The sequence below is a fragment of the Narcine bancroftii genome, chromosome 3, assembly GCF_036971445.1.
Source record: "Narcine bancroftii isolate sNarBan1 chromosome 3, sNarBan1.hap1, whole genome shotgun sequence".
Lineage (NCBI taxonomy): Eukaryota > Metazoa > Chordata > Chondrichthyes > Torpediniformes > Narcinidae > Narcine > Narcine bancroftii.
This window is the reverse complement of record NC_091471.1, coordinates 109,640,489-109,655,570: the sequence shown is the minus strand read 5'-3', so window position 1 is coordinate 109,655,570 and position 15,082 is coordinate 109,640,489. Positions and strand designations below refer to the sequence as shown.

The 15,082-nt window shown below is 43.0% G+C and overlaps 1 protein-coding gene across 10 annotated transcripts in view; it reads left to right on the top strand.

The window, feature by feature from the left end:
- Positions 1-15,082, top strand: part of tmem33 (transmembrane protein 33) — a 46,147-nt gene that overhangs the window by 13,052 nt on the left and 18,013 nt on the right. For 9 of the 10 annotated variants that reach the window (XM_069924800.1, XM_069924797.1, XM_069924795.1 and 6 more), the window contains 3 exons: positions 4,697-4,884; positions 9,105-9,172; positions 10,484-10,552. In XM_069924800.1, coding sequence (XP_069780901.1) covers positions 4,697-4,884; positions 9,105-9,172; positions 10,484-10,552 — 325 coding nt within the window. The remainder of the gene's footprint in view (positions 1-4,696; positions 4,885-9,104; positions 9,173-10,483; positions 10,553-15,082) is intronic. The other variant, XM_069924804.1, reaches the window with a different exon arrangement.

Sequence of the window (15,082 nt, the reverse complement as noted above, 5' to 3'; positions counted from 1 at the left end):
TCAACATATGTAATGTTAAACTTTTTCATATTAAAATAAATGTTTAATAATAGTTTTGGTTAAACTCTTTCCATAAGAAGCATTAACAAATAAGAAATAAAATATTCAATAAATAATATTTCTCTCTAGCCTTTAAGCCAAGGATCGCACGTTGCCAAGAAGCATGCCAGGGAGCGGAGGTCTGCAGGGAGCCCTCCCCAGCCCAGCCAGCAAACCCGAGCGGCATCCCCCCACCCGCCCCCTCTCCCTCTGCCGCCCCCGCCTCCACCTGCCGCAACTGCCGCCAACAACCCAAGGAGTCCCCGCTGGTCTCGCCATCTCACTGGGAATACCGTGAGAGCGGTAGAACTCGTCCGCGACCTCCACCCCAGCGGAAAGTCCGATGCCCAGCAGCACCCGCCCACAGATGAAGCTCAAGGAGACGCGGAGGTGACCCACCACGTCCAGCCACATGGAGCTAGGTGGCGGGTCCGTTGTAGCTAGGCGGCGGGTCCATTGTATCGGCGCCGCTGTGAATATCTAATTAACTTTCCCGTTAACTATATCGGTGTACTGCTGTGCCTGCTGTGGAAGTGCTAAAAACAACTATGGTAGTGCTTGCTGCTGTGCATGTGCTATACTTGCGTGGCGGCCAGTGGGCCAACTCTAATATATATTTAATATGATCTTGCGGGCCAAATATAATTATATCGCGGGCCAAATTTGGCCCGCAGGCCAGAATTTGACATGTGTGCTCTAGAGGTTAAGAACGTTTGGTCAATATTTTATGGAAGCATTTGGTGTGGTAAACCAAATGGTAATTTATTCAAAAGCGAACAGAAAAGTGTGGAATAATATGTTTGGTGATTTAAAGGACATTAATTGTCAATGGAGATGGCTAACAGCATGGTATTAACCATGAAGTTAATTCAAGACTCCAGAAGTTAATAAATAGTTCCTATTTAGAGCTTTATGGGTTCCCACTCTTCAAACTTTTTCAATCTTTTGGTTACTTTTCCTAACATCTGATAGTCAACTATTTTTGAAAATTTGCCTGAAATGCTTTCACAGGATACACATGAACTGCATCTGGGTTTTCACAAGATACAGGCCCATAATAGGCCCATTGGCCCATGAAGTCTCCTCTGCCATTGTAATCATGAGCTGATCCATCCACCCACTCAGCTCCACTCCCTGGCTTGCTCCCTGGTACCTTTGATGCCTTGACTAATCAAAAACCTGTCAATCTTTGCCTTAAGTACACCCAGCGACCTTGCTTCTTCAGCTGCCTGTGTCAACAAGTTCCACAATCTCATGACCTTCTAACTAAAGAAATTTTTCCACATCTGTTTCAAATTAACACCGTTTTATACTGAAATTATGTCCTAGAACCCTCTACAGTGGGGAAACATCATTGTCACATTTACTCTGTCAAGCCCTTTCAGCATTCAAAATGCCTCTACGGGTTCTGCGTCTTCCCCCCCCCCCCCAACATCCTTCTGTACTCAAATGAGTACAGTTCAAGAGCTGACACAATCGTTTCTCATGTACTAACCCTTTCATTCCTCATATCCTTCTAATAAGCCTGTAGATATGAATGCCAACATTGCATTCGCTAGCTTCACCACCAACCCAACCTGGAGGTCAACATGACTGTACACTTTCCAACATTGGGCGGAGATGCCAGATGAAATACAATCTCCTAATCTATCCAAGTCTCTGCAGTGTTTCAGTATCCTCAGCACCACTTCCCCAACCACCTATTTTGGCATCATCTGCAAATTTAGATACCGAGTCATCTATTCCCTAATTCAAATCATTTATATATATAATGTAAAAAAAAAACCAGCCCAACACCAAGCCCTGCAGAACACCAATGATAACTGGTATCCAACCAGAATAGGATCCCTTTATTCCATCTCTCTATTTCCTGCCAATCAATCAATGCTCTACTCATGCTAGTATCCTTCCTGTAATTCCAAAGTCTCTCATGTTGTTTAGCAGCCTTGTGTGTGGAACCTTGTCAAAGACCTTTTGAAAGTCCAAATACAAAACATCCACTGTATCTTCTCTGTCTATCCTACCTGTGCTTTGTCAGGCATGATTTTCCTTTAAGGAAACTCTACTGACTTGGGCCTACCTTTTAGTGTACCTCCAGGTATTCCATAACCTCATGGTTGACAGTAGACTCCAGTGCTGCCTAACCCCCGACATCAAGCTAATAGGTCACTAATTTCTACTGCCTCGCTCTCTTCTTAAACAGTAGAGTGACATTCGCAATCCTCCAGTTCACCGGAATCATGCAAGACTGTTTATTTCTCGAATATTATTAGCAATCCCTCTACAATTTCTACAGCTACTTACTTCAGAACCTAAGGGTACACTTCATCTGGTCTAGGAGACTTATTTATACTTAGCTTCTCTCTCGTGATCTTGACCACACTCACTTATCTTCTGAGAGAGCCATGAGAGTCCAGTATGCTACTACAGGTCCATGATGTTTTATCCGGAACGCTTGGGGGACAGTGTGTTCCGAATTTCAGATTTTTCCAGATTTCGGAAAGCACACCCGAATTGTGCTGCCATATCCACCCCCACCCCCCCCCCCCCCCCACTTCCAGTCTCCTGGCCGCTGGTTCCTCGGCCGCCTCCCCCAACTGCCAGTCCCCACTTGCCGCATTTTGGAGCTTTCCAGATTTTAGATGTCCGGATAAAGGATTGTGTACGTGTAATGTCTTCCACAGTGCAGACTGATCCAAAATATTCATTCAATTCCTCTAATATCTTTTCTCTCCCATTACAATTTCTCCATTGTCATTTTCTATTGGTCCTATGTCTACTTTGGTCACTCTATTACTCTTTATATATTTAAAAAAAAAAAGCTTTTGGTATCCTTTTTGATATTACTTGCTAATATCCTTTCATAATTCTTTTCCTTTCTAATCACCTTAGTTTTCTTCCAAGTTTTTAAAAGTTTCCCAGTCCTCTATATTTCCTCTCATTTTTGCTTCCTTGTCTGCCCCATATTTTGCTTTTGTTTTTGCTTTTACTTTAACTTTAACTCTCCTCGTTAGCCACAATTTTCTCATTTTTCCATTCACAATTTTCTTTATTTTTGGTTTGTTCCTGTCCTGCACTTTCCTCATTTTGCACATAAATTCCAGCCATTGTTGATTTGTTGTGTTCTCCATCAGTGCTTTTCCAATAGTCTTTGGGCAGTTCCTCTTTCATGCGACTGCAATTTCCTTTACTCCACTGAAATATTGACATTAGACTTTATCCTTTTTTTCAAATTTCAAAGTGAACTTAAATCATATTGTGATCACTCCCTCCTATGGTTCCTTTACCTTAAGCTCTCTAATCACCTCTGGTTCATTACACAGCACCCAATCCAGAACAGCATTCAAAATGGCTCTACTTTTCCAATCTACTTTTATGTTAAAGTCCCCCATAATTATCGTAAAACCCCTGGTGGGCTCATCAAGCTGCTCCAAAAAGCCTTCCCATAAGCATTCCACAATTGGATAAATGAAGATTTTGGAGAACCTGATTTTGGATAATCGGAGTTGTACTGTAATGTGTCTCTAACATCCTATTATTTTGTCTCGTCTGCTGCTCGTCATCCTTGCTGCCTGTTATCCTGAAGACCTGACCCCTGCACCAGTTTCTCACCCAAGCATTTATCTGCCTGACCTCGTTATTTTTGCCTTCAGCATGTGGCACAGGCAGTAATCCTGAGATTTTATGGAGGATAATTCAGGAAGACCAGTCATTCTTCTGTTCCTGCCAATCATTAGGGCCATCAACCCTGAAATGTTAACCCTTGTTCCTTTCCACTTTGTTATTTAATGTTTTTCATTAATTATAATATTGTGACCTTCTGAATTGCTATATCAAAACAAGGAATGCTAACACACAGCATCGTATCCTGGGTTGAGCTTGTCTGCTGATATCCTTATCTGTGGCTTTGGTGCTTTTTATGTGGTTATTTTAGCATTCTCCTAGCCTCACTTCTTTTCCACTCCCTAGTAATGAGTTAATCTAAAATTCTTCTGTCAATATCTTAACTCATCAAGTCCAATGCACCCATCTTTTCTTTGGTGATTTCATCTAACGACTTTCAGTCTGGCAGACTCAATTTTAAGATTCTCCTATATAAATCTTTTCATGACTTTGCTCCTTCATGTCTTTTCAGCAGTTTGCCAAGTTTTTATTACAAGACTGCCATTTGTTGCCCACACCAAATACTTTTTGATAAGTTGGATCCTCGAATTGAAGAAATATGGATAGGTAGAAAGCTGCAGATATTCATGGGGTTTTGATATATTTCCAATACAGGTGTAAAAAAAAAAAAAATCCATGTTGACCACAATGTGTCATTGTTTTTGATGTTTGTTTTGAACTGCAAATCATTTGATTTCTAATTTTTCCCCAAAAATATATTAGTATCAAAAAGTGGCAACACTGCTTTACGGGAGACAAAAGTTAAAGAATTTCATGTATGTTACATTCTAAATGCAGTATTATGTGGCAATAATGGAACATTTTCTTTAGATGATCTGCAGAATTGATGGCTGCCTGAAGCAAATCATTATCTTCATGAATATACAACCAAAACTATCCTAAGGTTTTTTTCAAAGTGGTGTATAAATTGTAGGCCTGGTTAAATTGTTGAAATGGGTGACATATTTACTAACATCCGATCCTTGTTTTACAGATTATATGAAGCTGCCAATTTTTACCAACGTGCATTGCTGGCAAATGCCCTTACCAGTGCACTTCGACTACATCAACGTTTACCTCACTTCCAACTGAGTCGTGCACTTCTGAGTCAGGCCCTTCTCGAGGACAGCTGCCACTATCTCCTTTTCTCATTAATCTTTGTCAACTCCCATCCAGTTACTAGTATCCTTTTAAATATCAGCTACATTACAGTAGTTAAGATACTGTCATAAAATACAACATTTGTAAATATGTTGAAATGATCTTTCTGTCTGTACGCTCGTCAATGAAATTTAAGTTTCAATTGGTTGTACTTTCACATTTAAAAGTTGATCCCCAGGAAGTTTATTTGTACTGTGTGTGCGCGCAAATGAGGTACTGCTCACTTTAAGTTGATTATAATAAGGAGTTGCTCTTTAGAAGTATTTTTTTCCACAACAACAATATTTGCACCAGATATAATCCTGGAAACTGAAGGCCTGCTGGCATCTCTCGTATGCAGTTTTGCATCAGTTTAAGAATGTGTAGCATTTTTGGAAGTTGGAAGGTCCAGAACTAAGAAGGAGTTTCTAGAAGTGTTGGTTTGGAGACTTGAATCTAGGAGTAGGAAATTGGAATCTTGATGTGAAGGAAGGAAGACATGAGGCTGTGGAGCTATGTTGGAGTTTGTGTGCATTGAAAGGGCATTGAGTGTGATATTCTGGGGAGGAGAGTACAAAAGACCTGAGAAGGAGCCATTTAGGGGACCATAACTTGACAATATTGTAAGTTGTGCTTTTGATTGGTGTTTCAGTAGAATTAAATCCAACCTTGTTTTGCTTTTCTGTTTGAACTATTACATTCCAAACTCTAACCAAGTTCTCACTCATCAGCCCTTTTGTTTTTAAACTTCTAATTACTTGTTTGCCTTTTTTTAATCTTTCCCAAAACACCATTCTAAAACTTCTTTTGTTAATGCCAATATCTTGTGTTCCTCCTCCCAGATTCCAGTCTCTAGAGCAATATTCCTGTAAATTACAATTCATTTAATTTGAATAGTTTGTTTTCTGCTTTAAATTAAAGCAGAGAACATAGGCCAACAAAGTTTTTGGTTCAGTTAGGTATGTTTTATTGCAATTGAAAATTTAATTAAAAGCACTCCATTTTCTAAGAAATATTACATTTCCAACACCAGCTTTGGGTATTTCTGTGCACAAGTCATCCATTAATTATATAAATATAAACAAAGCTTTGAAATAAAAGCTTTGGAAATTTCCAGTTTCTTTGGAAATTTTTGGAACTTGATGCCATAACTTGATGTTTCGAGTTAAGTGTGTGGGGCAAAAAAAGACAAATTGTAATGATATTGGAAATTATTTGTACCTTTGTCAGCTTCTGTTGATGCATGGAGTTTTACAGCCGGGAAACGGGCCCTTCAGTCAAACATGTTTGTCAACCTAAGCCAGTCCAATTTTTCTGTATTTGGTGCAGATCTCTCAAAACCATTCCTAAATGTCTTTTAAACATTGCAATTACACCTGCAGCTCATTTCACATACCTGCTGTGTTCTGTGTGGAAAAAGATGCCCTTCAGTTTCTCTGCAATCTTTGTGGGGTAGATTAGACAAGCATTTCTTTATCTAATTTGCCTTGCACAGGGTAATGCATGTTTTTTCTATAACAACAAATTTGGCTTCAGAGTAATCTTTGGTTCTATACTGCTTTGTGATTCTCTAAAGAGATGAAAGAGGATTTAAAGTGACAATGCAAAAGGCGAAGTGTTGGTTCTCACAGAAGATCCATAGACAGCTGTATGACACTAGTGATAAGAGGAACATATGGCAAGGGATCAAAACTATTACAGACCACAAGACAACCTTGTGAGTCAAAGACAATAACACCTCCCTTACGGACAGACTGAATATCTTCTCCGCACAGTTTAAAATAAAGAATAGGCTGATGTCGAAGAAAGCGCTGTATCCCCTTGGTGAATGGGTCCCCTGCACAACGGCAACCAAAGTGAGGAGCACCCTATCCAAGGTGAACGCACACAAGGCAGCAGGACCACACATCATACCTGGTTGGGTTCTGAAGGACTGCGCAGACCAACTGGCACAGGTCTTTACAGACATCTTCAACACTCACTGCAACAGTCCATTGTCTCCATGGGTTTCAAGACAGCTATCATCATCCTATTATCGAAAAGGGTGACAGTAACAGGTACGACTACCGCCCCGTGACAGTCTTCCACTATTATGTAATGCTTCAAGCATCTGCTGATGAAATGCATCAAAGCACTACTCCCAAAGACACTGGACCCATTTCAATTTGCCTACAGACAGAACCTCATGATGCTATAGCCTTATTCCTCCACTCCATGCAGATCCACTTGGAGAACAATGTCTCTTATGCCAAGCTGCAATTCATCAACTTCAGCTTGGCATTTAATAGAACATTTCTCAGAAGCTAGTGGAGAATATGTCCTCACTGGGATTCAATACCATTCTCTGTAATTAGATTCTGAACTTCCAAACAGACCACAGTCTGTCCAGGTTGGTAGCAGAATGTTGAGCACCATCACGCTGAGCACTGACGTACCTCAGGGCTGTGTGCTCAGCTGCTACTGTTCACGCTACTGACCCATGACTGCCCTGCCAGATCCAGCTCCAACAGAGTTAACAAGTTTGCAGTTGTCTGGACAGTAGTTGGCCTCATCATTCTATGGAGAAGAGTTGGAAAATCTCATGGAATGTGAGAATAACAACCTGATTATCATCGAGGACAAGACAAAGGAGATGATTGTGGAATTCAGGAGGACCAGGGTCAAACACCCTCCACTGCACATCAATAACTCATTAATAGCTCAGTCGTGGAGAGAGAGTAGACTGAACCAAGTTTCTTGGAGTTTAATAACTCATTAATAGCTCAGTGATGGAGAGAGTAGACTGAACCAAGTTTCTTGGAGTTTAAATAAGTAGTGACCTATCCTGGACTTGCAACATCTCACTGGTCAGAAAAGGGCAATAGCAACTGCACTTCATGAGAAAACTGAAGTGGGAAAGGCTACCGGCCACCATTCTGTCAACTTTCTGCAGGAGCTTTATCGATAGCATCCTGGCTGGCTGTATCGCAGTGTGGGACGATTGCAGTAGAATATTAGATCGGAGGTCAATCCACAGGATCATAACAATGGCAGAGAAGACCACTAGGTTCTTTTCTCCCCCCCCCCCACCACTGCCCCAAAATCGATGTAATCTACAGGGATTGTTGCCTGAAGAGGGCCTCCAAAATTGTTAAACCCCTACTACCATACACACATCTTCCAGCTACTGCTAGGAAAGAAGTATCTGAACCAGTGCCACCAGACTGAGATACAGCTTTTTCCCATGGGCAATAAGCCCTACTACCATACACACATCTTCCAGCTACTGCTAGGAAAGAAGTATCTGAACCAGTGCCACCAGACTGAGATACAGCTTTTTCCCATGGGCAATAAGACTGATGAACTGCTCATGCAAACCATCGAAGATTCTACTATTTAAGAATATTTTTTATTTTTAAGATGTGTACTGCATATCTTCTTTGGCTTGGCTTCGCGGACGAAGATTTAAGGAGGGGGTAAATGTCCATGTCAGCTGCAGGCTCGTTTGTGGCTGACAAGTCCGATGCGGGACAGGCAGACACGGTTGCAGGGGAAAATTGGTTGGTTGGGGTTGGGTGTTGGGTTTTTCCTCCTTTGCCTTTTGTCAGTGAGGTGGGCTCTGTGGTCTTCTTCAAAGGAGGTTGCTGCCCGCCAAACTGTGAGGCGCCAAGATGCACGGTTTGAGGCGATATCAGCCCACTGGCGGTGGTCAATGTGGCAGGCACCAAGAGATTTCTTTAGGCAGTCCTTGTACCTCTTCTTTGGTGTACCTCTGACACGGTGGCCAGTGGAGAGCTCGCCATATAACACAATCTTGGGAAGGCGATGGTCCTCCATTCTGGAGATGTGACCCACCCAGCGCAGCTGGATCTTCAGCAGCGTGGACTCGATGCTGTCGACCTCTGCCATCTCGAGTACTTCGATGTTAGGGATGAAAGCGCTCCAATGAATGTTGAGGATGGAGTGGAGACAACGCTGGTGGAAGCGTTCTAGGAGCCGTAGGTGATGCATATAAATCACTTGAAAATATATGTGCTATGTCTATATACTGTAGGTGTGTGCCTCTTTATTCCAGGGACCAAAGAATGCTTATTTCATCCATTTGCACTTATACAATTGGAGGATAAGCTTGAACTTGAACAATGCATTATTTTTGCTGTAAAATTTGAGTACACAATTATCATTAGTGTTATTAATTTTAAATTTATAGATCCATTAATATAAATTTTACTTTAGTTTTCTGACTATAGTGAATTATTTTCTTCCTTAACCTTCTGCTTCAGTGAGTATTTTTCCAGTTTTTCTATTTTCTCTATTACATGCTACAGCATATACGAAGAAAATATGTGATGTAAGTCTTGCTGTTTTTTTTTAATGGATCCTTATTTTGTGATGAATAGTATGTATAAATGTTTTATTAATGTGAAATTTACAGTAATTTGCTTTATACATTACAAATGTTATAAACTGTTTAGTCTTCTATTTTCCTTTTTCCAGAACGAGAGCGAAAGATGATTGGGGTATTACCCATGCCACCAGTCTCAAATCTGGCTGAAACTTGTGTTGATAATTTTTAGAATGTGGCAGCTAAAGACACGTCTTTGTTATCATTGCCTTGCGTGATCAAAGCTTGCAAGAAAAAAGTTACTCACCACATACTCTCCCACAAATGTCCAAATTTACTTTTGGAACTACACATTTCTGCAGTTTCTTGGATTGTGATGTATCAAATTAATTGATTTTATTTTGTTTTGGTGTTATAAGATTAGTTCATGCTATATGTGCTATTAAATGGTTTCATACTTTACACAATACTTTTGGCTGCCCAAATGAAGCTTTTCTATTAATTCTATGGAAAAGGGACTGATCACTTTGCTTGTATGTGCCATTAGCTTCAGAACATCAGAGTAAAAATAATTAGATAATAGAGGACTTCAACTTTCTTCATAACTTAAATTGCTTTAGTGTGAAAGGCTGAGAGGATTTTTAAATTATGTCTGAGTGTTTTGAGCCACTATATGGATAATTCTACTAGAAAAAGAACAGTGCTGGAACTAATCCATGAGAATGTAGCCATGCTGGTGGAGAAAGTGTCAATAAGAGTATTTTGGAGATGACCATAATAAGTTTTGTTATTGTAGAAGAACATGCATAGATCAAATATTAAGATCCTACATTATTGGAAGGCTCATCTCCATACAAGACAGAAGTTGGTGAAGAGTAGCCTTCATTGAGTAAATCCACGTGAGGCAGTGGAAGTCATTCAAAAATAAGCTTGAGAGATCAAAACCAATATATTTCTTGTAACAGCCAAAGGTAAGGTCAAATCCAAATAAACCATGGATATGAGGGTTGAATAAAGTAAAAAAGAGCTTATTGCAGTTTTAGAGAGTTGAATTTAGAAGAGACCCAAATGTATTTAGAATGTGTGTCTGGTGGGGTTGGAGCAGTATTTTTTTTTAAAAAAAGTAATAAAACCACAAGGAGCAATTGTTGGATAAGATTAAAGAAAATCCCAAAACACTTTTTTAACAGGTTATAATGAGGGTAATTGGGGAAAGAGTAGAGCCCAGAACCCATTCAGAACTAAAGTGGTAATCTGCGTGTGGAGTTGGAGGATATATTAAGGTACTCATTAAATATTTCTCACTTCATTCACTAGGAGGACAATTGGTTGAAGAATTCAGAAGGGAAAGAAAGAATTCTAGAACAAAATAACTTTGAAAATGAGGTATTAAGTGGCTTAGAGGACTTGAATGTGGGCCTGCCCAGGTGTCTATGGTTGGCAAAGGAGGAGAAATTTTCAAATCTTCTCTGACCACAGAAGGTGTTCCAGATGAGTGTGGGACAGTAAATGAAGTGTATTTATTTAAAAGAGATGAACCAGATAATAGCAGCCTGGTGAGTCTAACGTTAGTGGTAATAAATTGGACAATTCTGAAGGACTTGATTTTGATATCATGTATTTATAATAATTTATTGGATTTAAAATCACTCTCCATGGCTGGGATCAAGAGTGATGGGGAATGAGATTTGAAAATAACATTTTCAGATAAAAATTGGTACTCTACTTTCATCTTGATTAATGATCCCTCATTTTGTGCAATGCATTGCTTATTACACCTTAAGGAGGTACACCAAATTTGTATGTCCAAACTTAACATGTTTTTTTTAGCAGATATTGATCTTCTTTCTTTTTCTTTCTTTCTTTCTTCTTTCCATGTGAAAAATGTAAAATTTTTGAAGCTTCTCTGATCCATATGTTTTGGGAGTGCCCAAATTTAAAGAAATTCTGGAAAGACATTTTCCAAACTTTATCAATTATTCTTAAGATTAATTTGGAACGTTTGTAGCAGCTGCTCTGGCAGTGCTACTGAGTAAAGAGATGTCCACACTGCATGAGGATGAACCAAAAAATGACCATTGGTTTGAATTCGCCGCATCTCTGCGCTGGCTCACCCACTTTTGGTGACATTCTCACCGGCTTTTGGACGGTATCACTCTCTGGCCTGCGGGCTGCTACGTGGAAGTGGAGGGCTCCTTAGCCTGCACCTGGCGCTGGGCATGGGCTCCTCGGCAGTGAAAGGGACTGACTGCATGTTGCAGCAATTTGACCCATTTACTCAGCCCACTACACCATTACCCCCCACCCCAGAATTGCTGCTGATCTGAGTGGTCTGACTTGTTCTTTGGGCGTTCTACCTCTGTGTTTGACCCGGGGCCGGCAGGTCGGATTCCAGGTGCATGACTGAATCTGTCCTGTCAGCCACCATTGTCCAATGTGAATGCCCAGCCGTCTCTCCGCAGTACCTTGAAGGGGCATTCACATTGGACAATGGCGGGCAACAGGACAGATTCCTGTAGAGGAGTCCCTTGCTGTCCTCTGCGTACGAAAACAGTGGGTAGACTGCAGATCCACTGGAACGTGGCTGGGTGGCGAGCTGTGTCTTGATGAGGGGGGGGTGGGTGTTGGAGAGTTGTCTGTCCGCTTTGTGCAGGATGTCTAACGAGCTGGTCTGTGGACTCGGGGGGAAGGGCGAAGAGTTATAATGTAGGTCTCTTGGGATGGAGAGCGGTGCACCGTGCACCATCTCTGCAAATGATGCTTGCAGGTCTTCCTTCGTTGCCTTGTGGATCCTTAGCGGTACCTACGGGAGCTCATCGGGCTTTCAACGCGACCTTCAGGTGGTGGTGGAACCGTTCGACCAGTCCGTTTGCTTGGGGTTGGTAGGCTGTTGTATGGTGGATCACTCCCCTCTAGCATGTAGCGAAAGTGCCGTATCGTCAGGTACAAGGCCAGCAGTTCACGATCGAACTTCCTGTACTTGAGCTCTGGTGTTTGGAGGTGCTTACTGAAGAAGGTGAGGGGTCGCCAGTGCTCATCGACCCATTGCTCTAGCACTGTGCCCACCGCTCTGTCTGAAGCGTCTGTTGTGAGGGCCGGGAGGAGGTGGGATCTGGGTGTGACAGTACCGTGGCCTTCGTCAATGCTGACTTGGTGGCATGGAAAGCCTCTGGCATCCAATGCAGCATCTTGTCACCTCATCTTGATGAGGCTGAACAGGGGCTACATGTGGGTGGCAGCTCCCGGGAGGAAGTGATGGTAGAAGTTGACCATTCCCAGGAACTCCTGTAGTCCTTTGGTCATGCTTGACTTGGGGATGTTCTGGATAGCCTCCAACATCAGATAGTGGTGTGGTGCCCTCTGGGGTGATACGATGCCCCAAGAAGTCTATTGTTTGCAGGCCGAACTGCCACTTGGCCAGGTTCACTGTGAGCCCGAACTGAGCAGTCTGTTGAACAGGCGGGTGAGGTATGCCCTTTGGGTGATGATGTCGGGGTTGGTGATGTGGATGTCGTTTGGATAAACGAAGATGAAGTTGAGGTCCTTGCCAACCACGTGCATTCACTGCTGAAATGTCTGGGCTGTGTTTTTGAGTACGAAAGACATTTTTAGGAATTCGAAGAGGCTGAAGGGTGTGATGATGGCCGACTCTGGACATCACTGGGGTCTGCCAGGATTTGGTGGTACCTCCTTATGAGGTCCACCTTGGAGAATACCCTGTAGCCTCGTGGCGAAATTCTGGACGTGTGGGTTGGAGAACCTGTCCAGGACCATCACCTCGTTTACATGTCTATAGTCGCCACACTGACGTCAACCACCAGAACTCTTCTGTACCATGTGGACCACGGGCTGTTGGAATGGCGGACAATCCCCAACTCCTCCACAGCGGCGAATTTGGCCTTGGCTTGTTGGATTTTCTCTGACAGGAGCTGCTGGGTTCGTGCATGCACCAGGGCGCCAGTGGTCTCTATGTAGTGCTCCATGCCATGTGGCGGGATGGAGTCATGGAAGTTTGATCCCAATAAAGCCTGGTATTTGGCCAGTAGGGAGGCATACTCATCTTGGTCCAGGGCGTGGATTCCCAGTGGTTGGAAAGAGCGCCCCTGTAGGGTGAGGGGGAAAAGACTGGAACGCTGTGGCACTTACAACCAGCATCTTGTCATGTCTACCAGCAGTTCGTAAGCCTGGAGGAAATCTGCTCCGAGTAATGCATGTCACATGGCCGCCATGGTGCACTCCCACTGGAAAACAGCATCTGCAACGTGTATGGTGACCAGATGGGTCCCGTGGTTGGGAATGAAGGACTCGTTGGCTGCTTGCAGGGGAAAGCCTTTTGTGTTGTCTTGCCTCAAAGTATGTGGGTGGGATGAGGCTAATCTCTGTGCCTGTGTCAACGAGGAAGTCCCTCTTGGTCCTCTGGTCTCTGAAGTAGAAAGGCCTTTGTGCCAACCACCAAGGCCATTGTTGGTGGTCAGTCTGCCCACTTTCCATTGCTGTGTGGGTTTTGGTGGTGGGGTATGAGCACGAGGGGGTGCACTGCTGTGTGTTCCTGCCCCATCGGCGGTGTTAGAAACAGTACTCTTTGTTCTCCACGCGTCTTTCATATTGCTGCTGTGCTGCATCTACCGCTGGTGGTCTGGACGGGGTGATGGTGCAAATTGTGTAGACTGGTTGCATGTGGAGGGAGCTCTGCTGTGACATGTGGAACAGCCTGTCTGCCTCCTTGGCTGAGGTGAGGGGCACTGAAATCCATGTCTTAAACTGCCGAGGATGCATGTACTTGTAGTTTAGAGAGGAATAGGGCCTCGAACAGGAACAGTCTGTGTTCCCGTCGGCCAGGGGCACCATCTCATGTGTTAGCTCATAGGGGTTTCTGTCGTCCTGGCCCTGCATGTTGTGGATTCTGATGGTGCACTTGTGCCAGCTGAGTTCTAGGGTGTTGAGGAGGAAATGTTGGAACTGTTCGTACTTGCGCTCCATTGGTGGATTTTCTATGAAGGAGCTTACTTTGGCAGCTGTGACGGTGTCCAGGGCACTGACAATGTGCCAGAACTTGGTGTTCCCGAATTTCCCTGATGTGGAACTGTGACTCAGCCAGCTGTAGCCAGTCCTGAGCTGACTTGTCCAGAACGGTGGGGGATGTATGCCCACTGCGTTGGTTGCAGGCGCTGAGACTGTGGATTCAGCTGGTTGCTGCATTCTTGTGTGATCGATGTTGGTTCCAAAACACTAGAACCGTTGGGGTCATTGCTGCTGCAGCGCCTCCAAGTAGAGGCTTCACTCTGTGTGAGGGTGAACCAAAGAATGACTTTATTGGTTTGAATTTGCCATGTCTCCGAGCTGGCCTGTCCACTTCCGGTGATGTACTCGCCGGCTTCCAGAAGTGACATTGTCACATCGGAGCCTCTCTCCGGCTGACAGGCTGCTACACAGAAATGGAGGGCCTCTTAGCCCACACGTGACACTAGGCACAGGCTCCTTAGCAGTGAAGGAGAGCCTATGCCATCTTGGGCTGGCTGCGTGTTGTGGTGATTCGGCCCATTTACTCGTGCAGTCGCTTGGCCCGCTACACCTTGTCCATTAATTGCTCTGTTTGGTTTTTCTCGTGACCCAGATAAACCTATGTTTGCATTTCAGGAAAAGGTTTTTGCTTTTTACAACGTTGATAGTCAAACGAACAATCTTACTGAAATAGAAGGATGATTCGTCCTCTACTTACACAGTGGTTATATGATGTAATGTCCTATTTAAGTTTGGAGAAAATTAGATATAATAAAGATAGAAATTTTCAGTTTATAAAGTTTTGTGGCCCTATTCTTAGAATTTTATTATAAGTGGAAGAATTAAGAATTATCGTGTACTCCGATGTCTGGGGATCACTATTTGATCCACATTTACATTTTTATTTATTTGATT